The 23,326-nt window shown below is 36.4% G+C and overlaps 1 protein-coding gene across 1 annotated transcript; it reads left to right on the forward strand.

Annotated features, from left to right (window-relative positions):
• On the forward strand, positions 1–435 carry LOC128867224 (uncharacterized). The gene has a single exon (XM_054108326.1). The coding sequence runs from the start codon at positions 1–3 to the stop codon at positions 433–435; it is 435 nt and encodes a 144-aa protein (XP_053964301.1).
• Positions 436–23,326: the final 22,891 nt, after the last annotated feature.

Below are 23,326 nucleotides of genomic sequence, written 5' to 3' on the forward strand. Positions count from 1 at the left end.
ATGACATCAGATAACGGTACAAATTTCGTTGGAGCCGAGAAGGAGTTGCGCATTGCATTTCAACAGTGCATGGCTGATATTAAACTTCGCTCTTTCTTTGCGGACTCGAATATCGAATGGCGATTTAATCCACCGGCTGCACCCCATATGGGAGGTTACTGGGAGACCGGAGTCAAACGTGTTAAGTATCATTTAAAACGCGTATTAGGAGAAGTTCCACTATCATACGAAGAGTTCAACAAAACCATTTTGACTGAAATAGAAGCATGCGTAAACTCTCGCCCACTCTGTGACAACTCTGAAGCTGCTGGTGACTTAGAAGTTTTAACTCCCGGACATTTCATAGTCGGTAACCGCTTAAGTCAATACCGGAACCTGAGGGTCAAGGGTTTCGTGGAAATCTTCGACAGCGATGGCAAGCAATTTCTGCCATGAGACAACATTTCTGGCGTCGTTGGAGAGACGAGTACCTCGTGAGCTTACAACGTCGCACTAAATGGTTTCGTTCTTCACGCAACATTGAAGAAGGGGATGTGGTTGCTGTATTCAACGAGCCTAATCCTCCGACGAAGTGGACGATTGCACGAGTGATCAAATGCCATCATGGTACCGATGGACGCGTAAGAGTAGTTACGTTGAAAACACCGCATGGCGAATTGGTTCGCCCTATAGTCAAACTTTGCCTTTTGCCAACGAAAGGAGATTTATTTCATGAAGAAACTAATAACTTATCGTAAATGTTTTTCAAGGCTTTTCATTTTCTTTTTAATATTTTATTTTGAACTTATTCAGATAGTTCAAGGGCGGCGGTATGTTGAGTTCAATTTAATATTAGTTAATATTAGCATTCGAAAATGTAGGTTTTGTTTGTAAAGAAATGTGTATAAATACGGAACATTTTGTAAAATAAATGTGAGAAAAAATTGTAATTTTGAATCGGAAGCAACATGTTTTAAATTGGGAATTTTGCCGCAATATCATCGCTACAATAACCAACAGGAATTTGTGTTCATCATTAGTGAGGTCCTTCGTTCCGGATATTTCATCGCTTCAATCAACTTGGTCCTAATCGCAATATTAAGAATTAAGGATTCTCCCTGCAAACGAATTTATAGCCGCCTTCAAGATTCTTCCCGCATCAATTTCTTCCTGCAACGTTATTGGTCCTTCCCGCATCAATTTCTTCCTGCAACATTATTGGTTCTTCCCGCAACAGTTTTGTAGCTGCATACAGGATTCTCCCCGCAACACCTTCAGAGAGCCAAAAGAGCCAACTAACAAAAAAAAAAAAAATTGCGGCGTACTCGCCTTTGGCTTATTACTGAAAATCTTTCTCGCTTGACTAACTCTCCGTTCGCAAATCAAGCAGAGTGAAAGAGTTTTTAACAACTCGGGAGTCTGTGTCATAGCTTCCCGAAATATCTTTGTATCCAGATTACCCACTACGTTCGTGGCATTCCTCACATCCAGCTTATTCAACGAGCTCCTAATCTCCTTAGATACCTTCAAAGAGGTTTGTTTGCAATGCAGGGATTTGATAGTAACCCTGCTAAATTGCGATTAACTGTGTTGAGTTGGGGAACCAGAGATTCGCTTACCTTATTATTTTTAACTCAGTTCAAAATCCATTGTAATTATTTGGAAGGCATACTCTGAGGTTTTAATGACAATTTCTTTGTGCAATGACAGGCATGTGCCAATTTTAGCATCTAGCGTTGTGTTAACGCTGAAAATGGTTTAAATTTAGTTTCGTGACCTTTCCCCATTTTTTCTCCTGATGGTGTAAGTGTTTACATAGAGAATTTGATAACGTAGCCCAACTGGTCGATGCCTACCAGAATAGAATTTAAGTGAGTCAAACCCAAAGTCCTTCTAGGTCAGAATTGAATTCTATCTCCTTTTGTATCTTCCCACCTGGGGCTTGTCATTTAAGTTTAAAACCTTAAAGATGGCTTAAATCCGAATGTCCTAGTCTATGAACTATATTAGGCCTCTTATATTCGCCACTTCTCTGCTCGACTAATTGGACGAAAAATTTCCATGTGAAAGCAACATCAAAGTTATCGAGCAAGAATCGCCATTATCGAGTATCTTACAAACAAATGTAGGCATCTCTATTCCAACGTTGCCGAGATATCTGCATTCATACTAGTTGTTTCATCTATTCGCCACTTGCTAACGCTTGGCGAATAGAAGACGCCTGTTCTAAGTATGATACTTTTTTTTTTGTGTTGTTTTTAACTAATGCCAAAATAAATAAAACCTACAAACTTAACTCTGGGTAATTGGTTTTAATATCATAAGATGAGTTACTAAATGCTTATACTGCTTAGCAAAAAAATTAAGGCTTATAGAACTTTTAATGGATTCAAGGAAATTAGATTTCGGGGCCAATCCCAAAACTTCGGGAGTACCTTAAAAATACTCCGGAACTCATTAATCGACAATCATTATTCGTATTGGTATTCTTAGTGTAGATAAATATCCGCAAGCTATGATAATCCAAGAGTGATTACCGAAAAACCAATGCACCCACAAAGAGTGACTATTTGGTGCGGTTTATGGGCCGGCGGCATCATTGGGCCGTATTTTTTCCAAAATAAGGCCGGTCAGGCAGTTACTGTGAATAGTGTTCGCTATCGTGAGATGATAACGAACTTTTTATGGCCCGAATCGGAAGATATTTGATGTGGACGATATGTGGTTTCAACAGGACGGTACCACTTGTCACACAGCTAATCAATGGGTTTTTTTCACGAAAAATTTGACGGCCAAATAATCTCACGTCGCGGCGATGTTAATTGGCCGCCAAAAACATGTGATTTGACACCGTTGGACTTCTTTCTTTGAGGTTTTTTGAAGGAAAAGGTGTACGTCGATAAGCCAGCAACAATTCAAGGGCTAAAGGATGAGATAATTCGGCACATTAACGGCATAGAACTTCAATTATGCCTCAGCGTCATCGAAAATTTGGACCATCGGATGGAGGTATGCCGCCGAGGCGGCGGCGACCATTTGGCCAATATTTTATTCCATGCGTAATTGAGCCATACCAATATTATCATAATAAGGCAAAATGGTAATAATTTCTTAAAAAATTGTATTTTCTTTAAAATCAATACCGGCCCTTAAAACTTAACCACCTTCTAAAGGCATACCAGCAGCTCCGACGATATGCGCATTTCTTTATATCTAAATACAATTCTCTCGTGATAGAGCTTACGACCATCAGATAAAAACCTATTAAAATACATTTTTTTTAAATATCTCTTTGTTAATAAAATTTTCTTAAAGCTGAAGCCACTCAAATTAAAATATATGCGAAAGTAAGGTATTTTAAAAATCTCACTCTCACATTCACATTTTCTCACTATAGATGGGTGGCATATCTATTTTAAACTTTTATATACATATGTACAATATGTGTATACAAGTCTATATATACATATTTTTACTATATATTTATACATTTCTATGTATGTATAAAACAATTGCTTATGTTTATCGTCAAATCAGAGGCTGTCTTCTCAGGCATGACCCGTCTTTGAAAGTGTCAACCTGGCACATATCCTATTTAATATACTATTACTCACAGCTGTAAGTGTCACATAGCAGACATATTTACATACAAATATACAATATATACTACCATATACACCCATGAACTCATATTCATAGCAACAGGACATCAACACCAAGCAACAACACCTTTGCCATAATGCATTCTCAGTTGCAATGCCATTTCCTGTTGAAACACTTACAAAATTTGTGTGAATATGTACGGGCGTGTATAATATTCGTTATAGTAGCCATATATATGTATATATGCAGGTACGTGTGTGCCTCTCTATCACTTACTCACTTATATAGCACTTCCGTACTATGTTCAATTGCCATTTGTTGCCATTTAGTGTTAACGGATATTGATGAAGATCAAAATGTAGCTTTGCCAAGTGTCTACCGGTTGTCGGGTTCACTGACAAATGGTGTCTCTTATCCTGTCTGGATTTGTTTCTTTGTGAGAGTGTGCATGACATGCATACATATATAATACAATACATACACATGTGGAAGGTGGTGTAGGTGAAATTCTATCGGCCACTGTTGAAGTTAAGTCAAAGTGCAAAATCAGTTGCAAACTGCATAGCTGAGGATTGGATCGAATAGCTTCAATATTGTCAAGGTTAAGTAATTGATTCAAATGTAAAGGCATTTTTTATACCCAATGCATAAATGAAAAGGGGGACTATAACTTTGATTTGTAAAGAAAGAAGTGGGCTGATACTGGCGAGAAACAGTAACAAATATAAACACAGCGAGGAGCATCGAAGTAAAGACAAGTGGGAACGATAAAAATAAAGCACTCGAGGAAGACGAGTTACAAGAGTTCAGTGCACTTTGTTCAAACCTTCCTGAAGTTACTTTGCTTATATATTTTTCTCTGTACTCCTGAAGTATTCACCATCTGAACTTTCAAACAGAACTAAATAAATTTTTAACAGAAGAACCAATGCCTGTAACAACCAATTCTGCTGTACCACCTTCTCTCTCTCTTATCCACGCTCAGCTCCTACTCTCCATGGGCTGTGTAATTTTTTGTCTTTATTTATATATTTTTAAATGGCTTAAGTAGCCAGAATGTTTTTATGAAAAACAAGCGAATTATACTAAAAATCCTTCTTTTGTTCTCGGTATACTGGACTAAGTCCAGTCACTCACTTAAATCCTTACATTAAAATCCTGTTTATCAATTTATCACTCATACTTAAACAACAACAATTTAATCCACATTACTCTTTATTTTACTTATATCAAAACGCTTTTGTATAAATACGTCCGAAACAAAAAAAAAAGGAACTGAAGCTGAAACAAATTCCGTGACAAAAAATAGTGCCATACATACACTGACGCACCTAAACACGCGCACATATTACGCACACATACATATATAAGTATTTTAGATCCTTTCATAATCACACCAACTGACACATAGCGCATGCATACGCAAGCACAGCACCAGCATCTGGAATTCAGCTTCGTCTATCTGGCATTTGCTTTTGTTTTTAGAAAATTTCGAAGCGCACTAATCTGTAATGGCAACATGCAACATATAGTACAGCTGCCATAACAAAAATGAGGACACACCAACTAACCGGGCAGCCACCTAACAGCCGTCGTTAACACAAAGCAGTAGCTCTCAGTGCTGCGCTACTTCATTGCATAGGAGGTGGCAGTGGGAGGGAAAAGGATGGAAATTATATAAGCAAACGGAGTGAGGGAGTTATGACAGCAGCAACGCGGCTATGATAACAGGATAAGCAGCCTGGTTATGAAAGCAATTGTACAACAGCATAAACAACCAAGGCTTACTAACAGATGTATGAAAGGCAGAGAGAGAGCAGCTTGACTGTCGTTATGTATGGCAGCAATATTTAGTATGGCGCAAAAACAAAAGGACACGTTTGAAAGATACTTAGTTGAAAAACAAAAACGAATTGAAAATGCATTTTTCCGAGAGAGAGAGGCAGAGCAGCGCTTGTTACCAACTACTCGTACAACAACAGGTACATAACATGACATAAAAATATCAAATATTAGTAGTAACAACAGAAAATACTACTGGATAGCCGAGCGCTAAAAATGCATTAGAAAACAGTGGGTCTACTGTAGTCTTCAGCTCAGACTCAAGTTTATAAATAAAATGTGAATTATACCTGCTTACATAACCCTTAACTCACTAGCTCTTACTGAAAGACAGAGCTTGAAATCAAACACCGAGCTTCATCTAGAAGGCAGAGTTTGATCTCAAATACTGAGCTTCACCGGAAAGGTAGAGTTTGATCTCAAAGGCAGAGGTTGATCGCAAATACTGAGAGGTAAATCTTAAATTTCCGGAAAGAGCTTGATCTAAAATACTTAGCTTAGTCTAAAAGGCAGAGTTTGATCTCAAAGGCACAATTTGACCACAAAGGCAGAGTTAGAAAGCAGGACCGAGTTTCTTCGGAAAGGCAAAGTTTGCTGCCAAAGGCAAAGGTTATAATCTAATAGACATAGCCTCAAGTGAAAGTGAACTGAGCAAGATTTATGAGTACACGAACGAAATACACAACCCGCTCAAGAAATTCAGTTACGGCTAAAGTTCACTTTTTATGCAGGGTTTTTATTTCGGCTTCCCTTTTTGTTCATATAGGGTGGGCCATGTAAAATTTGCCTTTTGAATCGGCTACAAAACAAAACTAATCAAAATTTTTTCAAACTTTTTTTTTTTATTTTGAAGATTGAACGTTGTCATTTATGAATGAAAAATAATATCGTTCAAATGACTGCCACGACTGGCTTTACAGTAGGCCATTCGATCAACCTAATTTTTAAGCACATATTCGATTATTTGGGCTCCAATTTCATGAATGGCAACTTCGATGTCGTGTTTTAAAGCATGAATCGTCTCTGGATGGTTCGCATAGCATTTGTTCTTAACGGCTCCCCACAAAAATAGTCCAACGGACTTAAATCACAGCTCCGAGGCGGCCAATTGATATCGGAATTTCGACTTATTATTCGGTTTTCAAAAACGGTAGCCAAAAGTTCGAGTGTAACTTTGGCAGTGTGACAAGTTGCACCGTCCTGTTGAAACCAAATGTAGTCCATGTCATCCTCTTCAATTTGTGGAAACAACTCGTTGAGCATGTCACGGTAACGCTCGCCATTTACTGTAACCGCGGCTCCTCGCTCATTTTCGAAAAAAAAAATGGCCCGATGATGCCGCCAGACCGAAAACCGCACCAAACAGTGACTCGTTGTGGATGCATTTGCTTCTCTACAGTAACGTGTGGATTTTCTGAGCCCCAAATCCGACAATTTTGCTTATTGCCGTAGGCATTGATGTGAAAATGAGAAAAGAAGAAGGAGACTCACCACTTTGGAAATAGGTTTTCAATATTTCGCAATTTTGTTCAAGCGTATAGCGTCCCATTTCGTAAATGTCAAACCTTTAAGTAAATTATGAACACATTTGACATGTAATTTGTTTTACCATCCTCAAAACAATAGGTCGTTCAAAAAGCAAACGCTATATAGCCCACCCCTCATATACAGGGAAAAATAGGTAGATAAAAATGGTGTTTAAACATTTATGTATCTATTGTTAAGCAATTGAAAACAAAAACTAAAAAAAAAAACGAAGTAGAAGAGGTCTTCCTCTTCCTTTATATATTCATCCATTCGGACGACTTGACCCATTCAAACAAGTCGCTGGATTTTTATTCGTTACACTATAAGTAAGTAAATGGCGTCATAAAGCTCATACAGTTCATTGGTTCATCGCCTCGTTCGCCGCAGTCGTCATCCAAGCAGGCAGTTCTCATCCTAGGCTTTGCTTTCTTTCTCATTGGAGGAGAATTTTTACGTGGCGAGTCCGAAATCTGGCACATAACCACATATCCTGATTTGTTTTGCCTTCTCAAATTACCTCACTCCCGAACGGATGTTAAAATTTTGGGTCGCAGGTATTCCACAGTTAGTCAATACAGCGCTTGCTTTTACTCCTCCAAATGTCTATGGTGTGTAACACAAACATTGGCCACAAAACTCGACAATACGCTGTAGTCCCATAGATTGAGATATGTGAGCCCTCTAGATGAAATGAAGCTAGGAAAGTGAACTCTGCACTAATCCTGAGTTCTTCTGGACATTACCAGTCTTACTGAAAATACTCGCTTCTTTTCCTAAGTTCACGGCAGCACTATGGCTAGCAGGATATCATGCGCATACACTTTCTTAGTTTAGATTAGATTATTTATGAGGTTTGCACTTCGAGCAGTCTTTTGTGCCCTCTACTCATTACAGTATTTCATCCAGGCCCAGTTTCCTAATTAAACTCAGGATAGAGCTGGGTTGGATTGATCGTATGTGCTTTTCTTCTGGCTGAAAGTGGCCAAGATGTCTCAACCTTCTCTAGGCTATAACGCTGCATTCTAGGAGAAGGTGCATTGGAGTCTCCTGAGATTGGTCGTAGAAACGAAAAGAGTCCGTAGACCTAATCCCAATCATGGGTTATGTGTTTTTTAAAACTATTTTGGTGGTGCCTTCCCAGTAGGGATTTCGCCTGGCGTAGCCCCATCTATCTCTTCACTCCTTAGCTTCTCATTAATGGTGTGTTGTCCCATGGGAAGGAAGGGCTCGGGTTCTATTAAAGATAAGATCACAGTCTCTCTCGCCAACCGTCCGCTATTTCGTTCCCAGTTAATCCCCTGTTTGCTGGGATCCACACTTCCATTCTAGTTTTATTACAAGGTGGCGCAAAAGTAACCTTGCGATGTTTTTCGGCTGTAATTTAAAAAAAAAATGAAAAACTTTGATTCTTCTTGTGGATTATTTTTATTTGGTCTTTTAATTTTTTTTACATCACGTCGAGAATATGATGTCATGTAAATGACCGCCGCACAGTGCGGCCGATTCCCGAAAAGCTGGCCAAAACTCAAAAAATTAAGTAATTGATTCAAAATTTCTTACTCGGGGGTCGCTGATTACGAATTTGATCTTTAAATTTTGAAAATCCACCCCCTTCCACCCCTATTGGCCACCCCCTCACGTGAAATAGCGTATATTCAAGAACGTAATCAAGATGCATGTAAATTTATATGTTTTCGTGGTCGCTGATTAGCAAGTGGTAGCAGCTGAATCTTGTTTTATTCAGTAACCATTACTTTTTTGAGTAACCTTTAATAGGTTTCAAAGCAGCATATGACGGCGTTGTATTACTATACAGTTTGAAAACTCAAATTTTATAAAAAAAATTGCAAAAAATGTATCTACGTATTGCTGCAGCTAAAAATTTTGTGTCGAGGTATTGATATATACTAAAGATTTCTCGTATTTTACTAACCTTCTGAAGATGATTCCATTTGGTGTTGTTCAATTTACTCCATTACAAAATCTTTCAAGTGTGTACAACTTTTACTATTCATCGACAGTAATACGATGCTCGAACGAAGGCCACGTTGCGACTGAAAATACAGAGGATACTTAGGGTACAGGACGTTGCTATGAACGGTTTTCACTACTTAAGGCATTACTGTAGCCAACCCAAAGACAAAAAAACTCTATCTAGAAACTTTTTTTCGACTTTTGGCCAGCCTTTTGGGAATCGACCGCACTGTGCGCCGCCACAGTTGATTGCCATTTGAGCCCTTTTTATGGCATTTTTGATCACTTTGGCCAAAACTTCCGGCGATAGGTCCTCACATTCTTGGCGGATATTGTCTTTAAGAGCTGCAAGAGTCTGAGGCTTGTTCACATAAACTCGCGACTTCAAAAAGCCCCACAAAAGGAAGTCTGGAGCGGTCAAATCAGGCGATCTTGCTGGCGGGAGATTAGACGCCCGGGAAATGCGTCCTTCAGCATATCGGTTGTGGCACGTGTAGTGTGTGCCGTTGCACCGTCCTGTTAGAACCACATGTTTTCTAATCCCAATTCATCAAGTTGCGGTAAAAAGAACTCGTTAATCATTTCTCTGTAGCGCTCACCATTCACAGTAACCGTTTGGCCCGCGACGTCTCCGAAGAAAAAAGGTCCGATGACTCCTCCAACGAAAACAGCACACCATACAGTGACTTTGAGCGGGTGTAATGGCTCTTCGTGGGTTACACGCGGATTTTCAGTGCCCCAGAAGCGTAAATTTTGCTTATTTACGTACCCGCTAAGCTGGAAATGGGCCTCACCACTCATGATTATTTTTGATGAAAAATCATCTTCCTCTTGGTGGTGATTAAGGATAGCTTGATCGTATGTTAGACGCGATTGGCGGTCAGCAGCTAACAGCTGATGCACCGTCTGGACTTTGTATGGAAACATCTTCAAATCTTGTACCAAAATTCGCTGTAAAGACCGTCGACTGATACCCATTTGCGTGGCACGCCGTCTGGTCGATGTCGACGGCGCTTCCATGACATCCTCGGCTACAGCAGCAATATTCTCTGCAGAACGGCTACTCCGGGGTCTGCCACGCCTAGCAGCATCTCGTGTTGTGCTAGTCTCTTCGAGGCGAGCGGCTAAACGTCGCAGTGTTTCACCAGTAGGCTTTGGAAGGAAATCTGCGACGAAATTCACGTTGTGCCAAAGTCACCAACCGATTATTGGTCAAATAAGCAGTCAGCAGTATTCCGCGTTCTGGAGCAGTATAGCGTAACATTGTTTATTAACAGAAATGTCAAAACAGAACTGACATTAGAGGCCAATCGCAAAATGTATAGCATTTTCTGAAAGGAAGATTACTTTAGCGCCACCTGTTACTTTGATTCACACAAAATTCTATTCGCTAGAACGAATTTCTGCCCACTACCTACACAGATTGGAGGTTCTTTCGATGTTCTTTGATGGCAGTTGCTCTGGGCGCTTCTGTTGATTACTTCCTGTAATTTTCTCTATTCTACTTTTGTTACACGTTGAGTAGCTTTTCATCTGAAAAGACGATTTTTTTCCACTGCGTTCTAACGGCTCGGATCAAAAAACGATGCCACCTTTGGAGCCATTCCCTTTTGTTTTTGTTCGCAAGCAGTTTTACTTCTTGATGTTTGTAGGGCTTGAGCTCAAGTTCTCAAGATTAATTTTTGCTATAAGGCACCTAATGCGCGGTTATTTCCAATCCACCTTGTGGATTGATGAAATTTATTACTATTTATAATTTTCTAATAATTTATTATTTTTCTAATATTTATTAAAACCGAAACTCTACACTTTTGAAACACTGTGCAAGGACAGCCATACCAATAATAGTTGCTTTCAGCGGTGGAAGCCAAATGCTCCGGCACATTTTAAAGCTAAATTCTAGCATTGCATGCCACACATGTTTTTATGTTTATACGTAAATACGTCGGTATCATCCCACGAATGCTTGCGATTTGGTTCACCAGAGAGCTTTAAACAACAACAACAAGGAGTTAAATGAAACGCTGGAGCCCGAACAGCTGACAACTGCGACATATAATAAATACTAAGGACAAAATATTAATATGAACGCTCACATGCACGTCCTGTATATGTATGTGTAGTATTTTTAGGGACTAAAGCAATGGGTTAGACATCCACTGCGTTAAATAACTACAGTGCAGACTGACTAATAAGTTCGGACAATTTATTTCTTTCTCATTTAATTTTAATAATTTTTTTATGACAACAGAATTCAATCTGCTACAAAAACTGTACGCAACCAATTTTCAGCCTTTGTGAAAATTCCAAAAAAATAAAATCTATTAATTTTCATCGAAATTTCACGCTTTCCAACCAGAATTTTTAGAAACATTTCGGGAATGCAGTGCAATTTTTAAAAAATTTGCTCTATTAAAGTCCTTTACGCTCTAGAATTTTGTGGGTATCTTTACCAGACATTGTTCGTTAGGGATCCATGCAACGAGACTTGGAGAAGCTGTCTGGAGGATAAGGTGAAATCATCTGATCACCTTCTTCGCAGCTTCCCTGCTCTTGTCGAGATAAGATTCAAATATCTTAGCCTTCACTTTTTTGATATACCTGCGCATATAGGAGATATGAATCTCACACACCTGGTGAATTTCATCAGTACCTTGAAGCGGTTAATAAAAATGTAATTAGCCACTGTTAGTCGTCATCCTCCGAATCGCAAGCCACTTCCTCGTTTTTTCCACTTGTTTGGTTCTCTTCTCTTTGTTCTTCATATGTATGGTATCACAATAGATGAATTTTGATTATTCATTCAAGTGCACCCCTCGCTTGGGTAGCCATTTATTCTACCATATCCTTGTCCTTTGAATTTTGGTTCAAAAAGTTTGAGGGAGCTCAGCTCTTTTGCCGGCGCTTTTGGGTAGTTTCTTCAATATAAAAAATATCGACCAGGAGACGACAAAGTGACACTTCTATATGAAACGCAGATTGATTGTTTTGTTTTTGTTCATATGAATCAAACTCATATCATGTCTTATTCTTGCTTAGTTGAAAAATTTAGCTCGTTCTGTAGTTAAACGTTAAATTATTGTTTTCTTCCTATTTATTTTACATTTTTCTTAGCATTTTAATATAGAAGAAAATAGTCAACTTCGTCAGCAAAAAATGGTAAAAAATCAAGCAATTTTTCAGCAACTTCAGGTCTACACTTTTTTATACAGAAATTCAATGGGATATAACTCAGCATACTCAAAAGTTTTCTGCTCATAAAAGTGTTAAATTTTGGGTTCGCTGATCTATACAGGCTGCTTGTGCACAAGTAAGTTATGGATATTTTGACAGGTTAAACTCCTACCCAACCAGTATCAAGCGAGATGCTCTCAGCATTTATTATTTTTCTAGATAAGTCCTGTACAATACCAAATTTGCCTTGAATTCCCTTTCAAAATAACTCATCTTATATCTACTCTCTTTGATACCACAACAAAATAGCACTTCTTTCTTGACCTAAAGTTACTAGGGGATCCAGGCAAACCTGCGTAAGCTCTTTGGATCACAACGCCAGCTACCACAAATTGCTATAAGAATCCTCACATTTTAGAAAAATTCTATGCCAATAGAATGAACCCTAAAATATTCTGTATTCCAAAGAACATACGAGTATGCACCGATTGTTTGTATATACTTAAAATGCATACAAATCAGCGCACCAATACAAATGCGTACACACACATTTAACACAATAACAGATGCTTGCTGACAACAGCAACACTAGCGAGTAACTACCAACGCCGCCTGTAGGTAGACCGGACTGTGTGTTGTGCGCATTAAGCGGAAATCTTACTGAGCAACATCCGGTAAAATGAAGCTGCAATGGCAGCACAAATTAATTTATATGTATATATATGTATATATATTATATATATGTATATGTATTAGGGTGAGGTCATTTTTTTCGACACGGTTTTAGCAGATTCGGATTCTACAAAAAATTAAACGAAAATCAGTCAACTAGAGCATAGCTCTTAAGTCAATTTCGAGCTCTCCAAATTTTAAAGGCAGCTACTTTGATTAATACGAAGTTAATATGAAATTAATATTTTTTATTTATTTATTGAAAAGAGTAATAGTTATAAACAATTATTCCACTTAAGGTAAGAAAAAAAAGGAACAAGCACTGGCTGCTAAGGCCTTCGGCTATTGTTTTAAATGGTTAATACTATATATCAAGACGAGAAAAGGAAATAATTATATTATACTAGGTTTATTATATGCTAGCTGCAAGATTATAATATATTATTCTACACTACTATACACTGGAGAGAGATGGAGATAGTACAATCGGGGGAATGTGGATGTAACCACTACTATATATACCAGATAACTTAGAAGCCTATGAAGTTAAAATTTTAATTTACAGCAAGAAACGAATTTGTTTATGATACTAATATTATAGTCCGTTGTCTGCTTCAGAAGTTCAGATGGTTTGATATTTCTAAACACCGATGATTTAATATTTTGGATTCCTGAACATATATCCATGAAGTGCGATACGGTGAATTCGCTGAATCCACAAAACGGGCACGGGGGTTTCGGCAAACCATTAATATTTAATTCTTTACAATGGGCTATGCGCTTGAGTGTGACCCATAGTGGGGAACTGCTGCAACGTAAGTACTATGAACCTTATTTTTTAATACCAACTTCTACTTATGAATTTCTTGGTACGAAGAATTTATTATTTATATAAATTTTTAAGTTAAAGAACCGGAAGATGACACTAAATGTTAAAGAATTTTTTTTCTATCGGTTTACATACAAAAAACGGTACAGACAGTCACTTTTCCACCATAAGTTAGCAAATAATTTAATTTGTAGCATCATCCTGCGATTCTTGAAATAAAAAATGTATTTGAAAAATACACATTTAAGCAAACATTTTTGAGCATTTTTTCCTTCGATCTAAAAAAATTTCGAAAGCGTGCTTTATATGGAAGAAAATTTTTAACATCATAAGTAAAAAAAATTTCAATAATTAACGCGATTTTTAAGAAACTTTAAACTTGTATTTCATTACGCTAAAATTGAATGGCAATAAAACTGCAAACTCATAATTTTTATAAAAATGTGGTTTCAAAAAGTGGAATTTTTATGATTTTTTTTTAGAAATTTTGTTAATTTTTGGAAATTTTGTGCAAAGTTTTGAACTTGGATTTATAGGGTTTCAGTCATACAATGAATCACATTTTTATCGAAAATTAATGAAAAAAGGATTAAGGGGTCCCGGTGGTCTAGAGCTCGAAAAGTTATGGCATTTTCAGGATTTTTTTTACAATAAAAAAATATAAAAAAAATATAAAAAAATATTTAAAGTTTTTAGACCTTTAATATAACTTCTTTTACGTACAAAAATTAAAAAAAAATAATTATAATATAATTTAGAAAAACAATTTCTTTTTAATTTTTAAATAAAGTTTTTTTTTCGAGACGGTCAACTTCAGCGCCATTTTTAAAGTTATTAAAATTAAAAAAAAAAACTTTAATTAAAAAAATTTATTTAATTTATTTAATAGGCTCTCCCGGAAAATTGGACCTGGACGGTGTTGTCCTTTTTGACTCTTCTATTTATCTGAAACACAAAAACCAAAAACATTATTAGTCAGTACAACTGTAGTTATATCCCGCTACTAGAATAATAAACAAAACAAATTCACAAATTAGCGCGGTTATGAATTTCACACTATAAAAGTCGGTTTTTTTTCACTTTTTTAATCACAAAAATAATCAGAAAAAATCAGAAATAATTTTAATAATATTATGATTCTAGACATTGATGTTGTGAAAAATTCAGACGATTCGGTTGAATAGGTTTTTTTTTGGACACCACCAGACCGAAAAAAGTGGTTTCGAGATAAATGAGTTTAAAGTTTGAGGTACAGGAGCGCGCGGACCGCTTTCTACCTCGTTAATGGGCTGTAGAAGCTATAATATTGGGAATTTCCACATGAAAATTTCACAGTATATTCTTAGGTTAGGTTAAGTTAGGTTAAATAGCTAACCTAGCTTAGGGCACACTTGGACAAATATTGAAAAATTCGTCCGTTGTAATGCCATACATGGGAGAGGAGAAAGGAGAAGGGAAGTAAGAAGGAGCCTTGGGATTAGAGACGATGATGACCATGCGTTTTACGACGACGCCAACGGTGGCTGATTTGCGCTCGTAGCTAGCCGCAACAAGCTACTGATGAGCTTTACCAAATTTATAATATTTATGATATTTAGACCCGATACGAGTATATCTGCAGGCGTAGCGAAAAAATGAGAGCCCAGATGTCTAAATCTTTGCCAGAAGAGAGCAGGGCAGCTATAGTATATTCTTAAAAGTCTATACTTTCGAGATATCGAAAAAACAAAAAATCGTTATGTAATATGTGGCTTTTCTTAAGATTTGGGTGGCTCGAAACTGACCTGAAACTATGCATACACTCGTATAATTAGCGCTTGCACCCTTTTGGGGGTGTTTGGCCGAGTTGCTCCTCCAATTTGTGGTGTGCGTCTGGATGTTGTTCCACAAAATAGAGGGACATATAGTTGCGAGCCGTGTCCAAGAGGCAGATATTTTTTATGAGAATCCTTTTAATGGCAGAAATTAACTCGGAGATTTGTCATTGCCTGCCGAGAGGCGACCGCTATTAGAAAAAAGTTTTCCATCATTTTGGTGTTTCACGAAGATTCGCACTCTTACACTCTTACGCACTCTGACTTATTTTCCTGTAATTTTATCTAAAACCCCAATCTGCTAAGATCGATATTGGAAAAAATATTCCTATACAGAATGACCCGCCTTAATATACAATACATAAATGTAGGTATGCATGTACACATATAGGCAAATATATGTATGTAGCATGCAACCATGCGTCTGTCTACTAGCAAACAAGAGAACGTGATGATAATCAGTGGCAACAGCAGCAACGATAATGTTGCATGCAACAAGCAGCACAAGTGCAGGCAATATGTTGTAGACGAGAATGTGATATTAATATGAACAGGAATACAAAAGCAGATGCACACATTTCAACATGCGAATTTATGAGACACTTGTGATGTGTAGGGCGATGAAAGGTGACATGAAAGTGGCTTGAAATAAATTAGAGAGCTCCCATCTGCGGTTACTGCGGCCCAAACCTTTACCTGTGGCGGGTGCTGCCTCCTCGTGGCCAATCGATGACTCAAATTCTCGTATCAACGGACGGTAAAATAAATCCGATCGTTTTGGGAGTTTACGAATTAATCAATTTGAAAAATTGTCTCTTCAGAAAACACATTGTTCAGAAATTGACCGCTTTCGGCCAAGCAAAACAACTCCTTCGCTCTCTCAAGTCTGTCCTGTTGCTGCTTTGATGCGAGATCATCCGCCTTTTGGATCTTGTAAGGCTTGACTTGGAGATATTTTTTTCAGTATGCGGCGGATGCTACGGTCAGATATTTTCAGTTCTTTCGCCATTTGATTGACACTTCGTCGTACCAGATACTGAGTTGCTTACTTTTTCTTCCAGAAATGGCATCTCACTATAGAAGAAAATACGAGTATGACGGTGTTTCTAAGGAGAGCTCGCTGAATTAAAAGGAGGAGTGGAAAAACACAAGCAAATTCCTTTTTGCCTGTGCAGGGTTACCTGATTTAGGAATACCTTTCTCTATAATTTGCTGCTTCATGTCCACAATGAACTTTAAACCGGGGCCCACAGAATGTTAGTAACGTATAAACCATTAAGTATTTGTAGTCCCTTCAAATAATTACCTTAAAGTATAACATCAGGTATAAATGTCACCCTTGCAAAGACATACTTTCACAAACTATTCCTGCTTTATATGAATTAACGTAACATTTTTTCCCAGTGCTTGTAACTAATCGCTAATCCGCCTGTCGCACTTGGTTGTATCCATGGCACTGCTTCAAAAAAATTCTCATACCAGCTTATGTGTATGTGTGTATGTGTGCGTGTGAATGAAAATATGTTTCAGTAGAATTTATATTGTTTGAATTCCTCCTTTAATAAGCATTTTTTCCTCTTTTTTTCCTTTCATTGCCTTTGTGAAATTCTTACAAAGACTAAGCAAGACTTTTTCAGTATAAATTTATTAATTATTTTTCACATCCTTTACAAGGATTAAGCCATGTTTTCAGCTCCTGACAGTAGATGTATTCATTTGACAAATGGAATTTTATTTATTATTCGTAAGGAATATAGTGGAAAAGAGATTCGAGTAAAAAAATGTGTACTGCTTAATACCAAAAAGAAAACCAAATAAAAACAACAATCTAAAATATGGAAGCAGGCGTTGTTTCCCCATTTTGTGCCATCAAGTAGAACAAATTCTGTGCGATAATTCAAGGATATGAAAGAGACGCCTAAGTTTTATGGTTGCCCAGCTTTCGGCCTATTGAAAATAGGTCCTTGATCATCCTAGTGATAACAAAATGCAAAGAAGGCCAAGTAAACATGCCGTTTCGAAGGGGTTCTAGAAGTTTGATTTGGCGCGAGATGGGATGGTCAATTCCATGCGAAGCTCTTTACAAATGAAAAGAAAAAAACGGTTGGCATTTTGGTATTCATCCTGCATAAGCAGAAGTATAGCCTATTGCAATATCTGGCGTTATATGCGATTGGAGAACCAATAATTCTTAAAAATGTCAATTGATTACCCACGAGTGTTTTTATTGCTTGTCGATAGCCCATGTCCGTCAGATCCAACGACTGGCATATGTATTGCTGAACCTCATATTTAAGCTCAAGGATATGCCTCCTTCTGTGTAAAGGAGGCAAATGAGGATTTAGTCATTTATTATATGCTTAGGTACATCTACAATACCAACAATGTAAAACTGACTATTGAATATTATGATTCGCTTCTTTACTGCAGCATAAGGGCCTTACTGCATAGCTGCCATTAGAAGGCTCCCGTCGTTGTCCTAAGTAATTTTAACTGGTTCGTTGTACGTATTTGAGCAAATTTCGCTATGAAATGTTGAGTACTTTGTGAGTATAGTCTCAGCCGTTAATGAAGAAAATAAGTAAAAAATTAGAAAAGAAAATTTCTTCCCCGAATTACTTTCATAAAAAAATAAAAATTTGTTAGGTGAGGAAACTATTTTATGCTAAGAAAAGTTATAATAATTTTTTTAATATTTGAAAGGACCGAAGATATTTCACTTTAAAGAACTCTATACCAAAATTTTTAACATTGATTATGTGTATCCCAAAATTACTACTTTTTTTCCTTTTTTTCGGTTGACTTTTTTACTACAAACAGGCGAGTATTCAGAATAATTCCGAGAAAAATAAATTGACAAAAAAAAGTAATTTTTAAAAAAATTATATTTTATTCTAAAAACATAAAAATTATTAAAATTCTTATTTACATACCCCAAAAAAATGTCTCAAGTTAAAAAATTAAAAGAAAAACGTTTCAATATTAAAAATAACCGAAGATATTTCATTTTTTTCAAAACTCCAAAATAACAAAACCACTACCTTCTTGTTCAACACTTTTTCTTATTATATGTTACTAAAGCCCACAACTAAACCAATTTTCAGAAAAACCTACAACAAAAAAAATTTTTTCCAAAACAAAAATTTCTAAAAAATATATTTTATTCTAAAAAAGTTTTAAAAATGTTAACAACATTCAAAGACTTTTTACCTCTTTTTACATTTTTACAAACATTTTTTTCTAAAGTAAAAAAAGTATAAAAAATTTGTGTAAATGTTAAAAATAACTGAAGATATTTCAGTCTGAAAAACTCTGTGACAAAATTTTCAACATTGATTAAATCACATGTATTTAAAAAAAAGTGTTTTTTCAATATACAGTGCACTCGCGATAACTCGAACTAATTAAAACAGGCGCTGTTCGATTTATCGAATTTGTTCGACTTATCAATTGAGTGTGCTATGTTAAAAAAACAGTCATCGATATCGATTTTTCGATCGATTGTTGAAAATGGAAGCCAGTAGAAAATTTCTGTAGTATAGTTTCGTTATACGAATCACATTTTGGTCCATTGGCTGGATCAATGGTGTCACATTCGGCGGCATAAACATAGTTAAAATTAAACCATCCTCGGACTTTAATTCGATTTCGTTGGGATGTGATGGGGCATTATCAATTAGAAGAAGAGCCTTCTCAGGTAGTCCCCCATCTTTCAAATATTTTCTTACCTAAATATTAAAGTCATTTAACTTGGTTAAAACAATTGTTTTAATGAATCTGGATTTTACCTGCGGCACGAACGAATTATGAAACCAGTCTTTGAAAATCGCCGAAGTCATCCAGGCTGATTTGGAATTTTTGTACTCCACCGGACAGTTAAAATTTTTGAAAACACGAGGATTTCTTGCTTTGTCAATAACGAGAAGTTTAAGCTTATGGTTGCCGGTAGCGTTAGTGCAAGCCATAAATTGCCTTATCTTTCTTTTTTATAAGACTTATGGTGGACTTGGCTACCCCATATTCCTTCGCTAGAGAGGAAACGTCCACGTTTAATTTTGTTAAGGACTTCAGCCCTCTCTTTTAATGTTAAACACTTCAACCTTTTACGATCCATTACTCACGTGCACTGATATACTACAAATGACAAATTTAAAGCAATTTGGTCAATGCAAGATGTTGTTCCCAGAAAACTAACGGGATATTAACGCCGAAATATTCATATGGACAATACACTAGTATACATATAATTTATATACATATACTATTACATATGTATCTATGTACAAAATGTACATGTTTGAAAAGAATGTGTGTACAAATAAATTTGTTTTATTGTTCGAGTTACAAAGAAGTCAATAGGGGAAAAAATGTGTTCGAGTTAGCACGTCGTTCGACTTAGCGGCTATTCGAGTTACCGCGAGTGCACTGTAGTTCTAATACTCAATCCTAAACGTAAACTTATTTTAAGAAAAATTTACGAAACCAATAAATTTGTTTCCCAAAAAAAGTATTTTTTGTTTTTTAAATATATTTTATTCCAAAAAGTAAAAAAAAACAATAATTAGAAAAATGTTAAAAAACCATATATTTCACTTTTTTAATATTTTTTGTTTCTTAAAGCTAACTTATAAGTGTTTAAAATGTACCAAAAATTGCAATATTGTATAAACCTCAAAATGAATAATTTTTTTCTAATATTTTTCAGTTTACTTTTTGTTATACTCCAACTAACATATAAGCCAATTTTCAAGAAAATTTGTGAGCAGTTCCAAAACACCTGGACCAGTTCCAAAATATCACTTGACATAGAATCACTCGAAGTTTGTATTATTTCCTTGTCCTTTATCGGCTAAAGTAGATCACATTCGAGGTTATATTTCTATATTTTTTTCATTAAGTGGCTCGGCTTATTTATTATAGGGTAATTCTGGTATCAGATGACGCGACCTATATTAGGTTACTGAGAATTAACCAAATTTTTTGTTCATATTAAGAGGACGACAATTTCTCCGTTTGCTCTATAAAAGCTTTGAATAACGTCATTATTTATCCAAAAGTGGTCCTTGGTACAAATGAACTTTTCATCTGGTTCATCTTACTGCTATACCATTTAACAGAAATTTAAAACCAGGTATTAAATGCGTAATTTGTGTGTTCGCCTGTATGCCATCAATTGGTAGTACGCAGCGTATACGTAACACTTTTTTATAAAACATTCACTTTTTGTTGATTATCCATTCTCCTTCAAACCGCACATAACAATCACAGTGAATTACATTTTATAAAATTTCCATTATCAATTCAAGAGCACTTCAAAGTCAATTCACGTCTATCGAATCAAACAAGTCAAAAGTGAAGTACACTCGTGTGATATTAACAAGGCCTTTCATGCGCAGCACCTGAATTAGTACCTAAAATTGGAGTATCAGTTTTATTTATTATTAATTAGTTAAATTGCATTTGCATAAATTATGCCACTAAGTGCGATGTATTGCAATTAATGCCAAATGAATAATTTATATCATATGTACATATGCGATTATCGAGTTTTAACGCGTCCTGCGCGCCATTAACGCAAAAGGAAATAGAAAAAAGCCCGCTCAGCAAAAAACATGACATTCATTTCATGGAAAAAAGCTTTCCAAAAAACAATATAAATAAATAAAAAAATTTTTCTACAAATGTAACAATTGAGGAGGAAATTAATGAGTGCGGTTTTTTACAATTTATTGACATAATTTACTTTAATCAGAGGCGTTATTCGGAAACACGAGTTGTGACTTATGATGCAAAAAATTAAACAAAAAAACAAAAAAACAAATCAGAAGCAACAAAAACCAAAATTTAATAAAAATAAATAATAAAACTACGAGTAACCCGCGAACGGCCGTGACAGTCTTAGGCACTGCTTCTCCTCCAGATGGTTTAAGGAGTTCATAATAGATGACACCCTTCTGATCCCGCCAGAAGCACAACATAACCTTTGAAGCGTGAATATTTTTTCTCGCTGGTTCACTTGGCAGACTCCAACAATTTCGACGCTTAGGGTTATCATAATAGATCCAATTGTACCTATTCCGTACACAGTAGCATTATAGTGAAACTTTTTGTTGTAAGGTACTGATTATGGCACCTTAAAAAAATAATTGTATAAAAGTTAAATTGTTCGAATAAAATTTTTTTTTTACTTAATCACTAATTAGCGATAATTGCATTTTTTGACTTTTTGAAGCCGAGTTTGCCATTAAGGACTTTGCGCTGTATTTAATTTCTATACTAAATGGTGTTGATCCACTTAAATTTCCTACACAACACAAAAAAATGTATTCAATGAAAGCTAATATAAAAAAATTGTGTTTACGCTAATGCAGTTTGTATGTGTGCCTGTGTGCTAAACAATATTTGCCAAATGTCATTTAAATCACACAATAAATTGTTGTGCAAATAACTCCAATTATATTGTTATAATAGCTTGTAATTAGACTCGTAAAAATAATGGCAAAAAAGAAAGTAAAATGTAGAAAATATTGGAAAAAAATATATTGTATGCTGGTATAAGAAAAAAATAATTTATTCGCACCGTGCAGGAAAAATTGAGCGTGAGTGGGCTTAATCAGGCAGAAGTAAGACAGGATTGTAATGGACTGGGAAAATATATTTTGGAAAAACTGGGTGTACTTAGAGGTGCTGAGACCAAGATAAAACGGCAAATTTTGGACTATCATTTAAATCTAATGGTTAATGGTTAATGGTAGTAAAGGGTTAAGGTATGGGCCTTTAGCACTGCGACCATATTGATCCATTGTGCACCCTATGCTGTATATTGACTGTTAGTATGCTTATGAATTGTACTAGCTCCTTCTGAGAGAGTGATTGTAAGTGTGGGTTGAAAGCATGAACTTGTTCAAAAACGTTTTCCTTCTATGCGTCAACGCCGGACATTCGATGATGAGATGTTCAATATAGACTCCTCATCTTCGCAGCAAAATCTGCAGGCATTGTAAGAGAGTTTTTGAGTTGTAGGTATAGCTATCTAAAGCTTTTAGAACTGATTGGCTTTTCGAGAGTATTCTAATCTTTACTCTCTTGTGGTTCCTACGTTGCATGATGCTTGCTGCTTCCATTATTGCGTATAATTCCGCTTGGAAAATGGTGGTGTCCCTGGTGAGAGTAAATGATTTGTGGATTCTGGGCCCCACTACTCCTGCTCCTACACAATGAGGGGTTTCTGATCCATCAGTGTACCATTTTTGTGAATCATCATTCATCCATTTTGGGTTTGTTTTCCACTCGATCCTCTCAGGAAAGGTAACTGTGTATCCTTTTGTGAAACAGAGGGTTGGGTCAATGTGCTCTGAAACTTGAGCCATGCTTATGGTGTTTTTGACTTTATTTAGTATACTTAGGTGACCGGTGAGGTTGCCTAATTTGAAATTTTCTTTCATGTGTAGCTTGAGTGCTTGCGTAGCTGCTTCCTCTTGGATTGCTATATGAAGTGATGGAAGATTAAGGAGTGCTTCCATGCCAGCTGTTGGGGTAGTTCTCATAGCCCCTGTGATGCATAGGCAATCAAGCCTTTGTACTTTTCCCAGTTTGGTTACCGCTGACTTTTGAATAGATTTGCTCCACCATACTAGTGCCCCATACAGTATGATTGGTCTAACCATTTGGGTGTATATCTATAGGGCTATCCTAGGGTTGAGGTCCCAGGATCTCCCTAGTAGTTGTTTGGCTGTCCACAAAGATTTCGTGGCTTTTTTTGTTATATTATTTATATGTGACTCCCAAGTGAGTTTTTTTTCTAAGCTTAAACCTAGAAACTTGACCTCTTCCTTTAGTTCTATCACTGTTTTATTTGTTTTCAATATAGAAAATTCCACCTTTCTTTTTCTTGTGAAGGGGTTAATTGTGG

The sequence above is a fragment of the Anastrepha ludens genome, chromosome 6 (assembly GCF_028408465.1).
Source record: "Anastrepha ludens isolate Willacy chromosome 6, idAnaLude1.1, whole genome shotgun sequence".
Classification (NCBI taxonomy): Eukaryota; Metazoa; Arthropoda; class Insecta; order Diptera; family Tephritidae; genus Anastrepha; species Anastrepha ludens.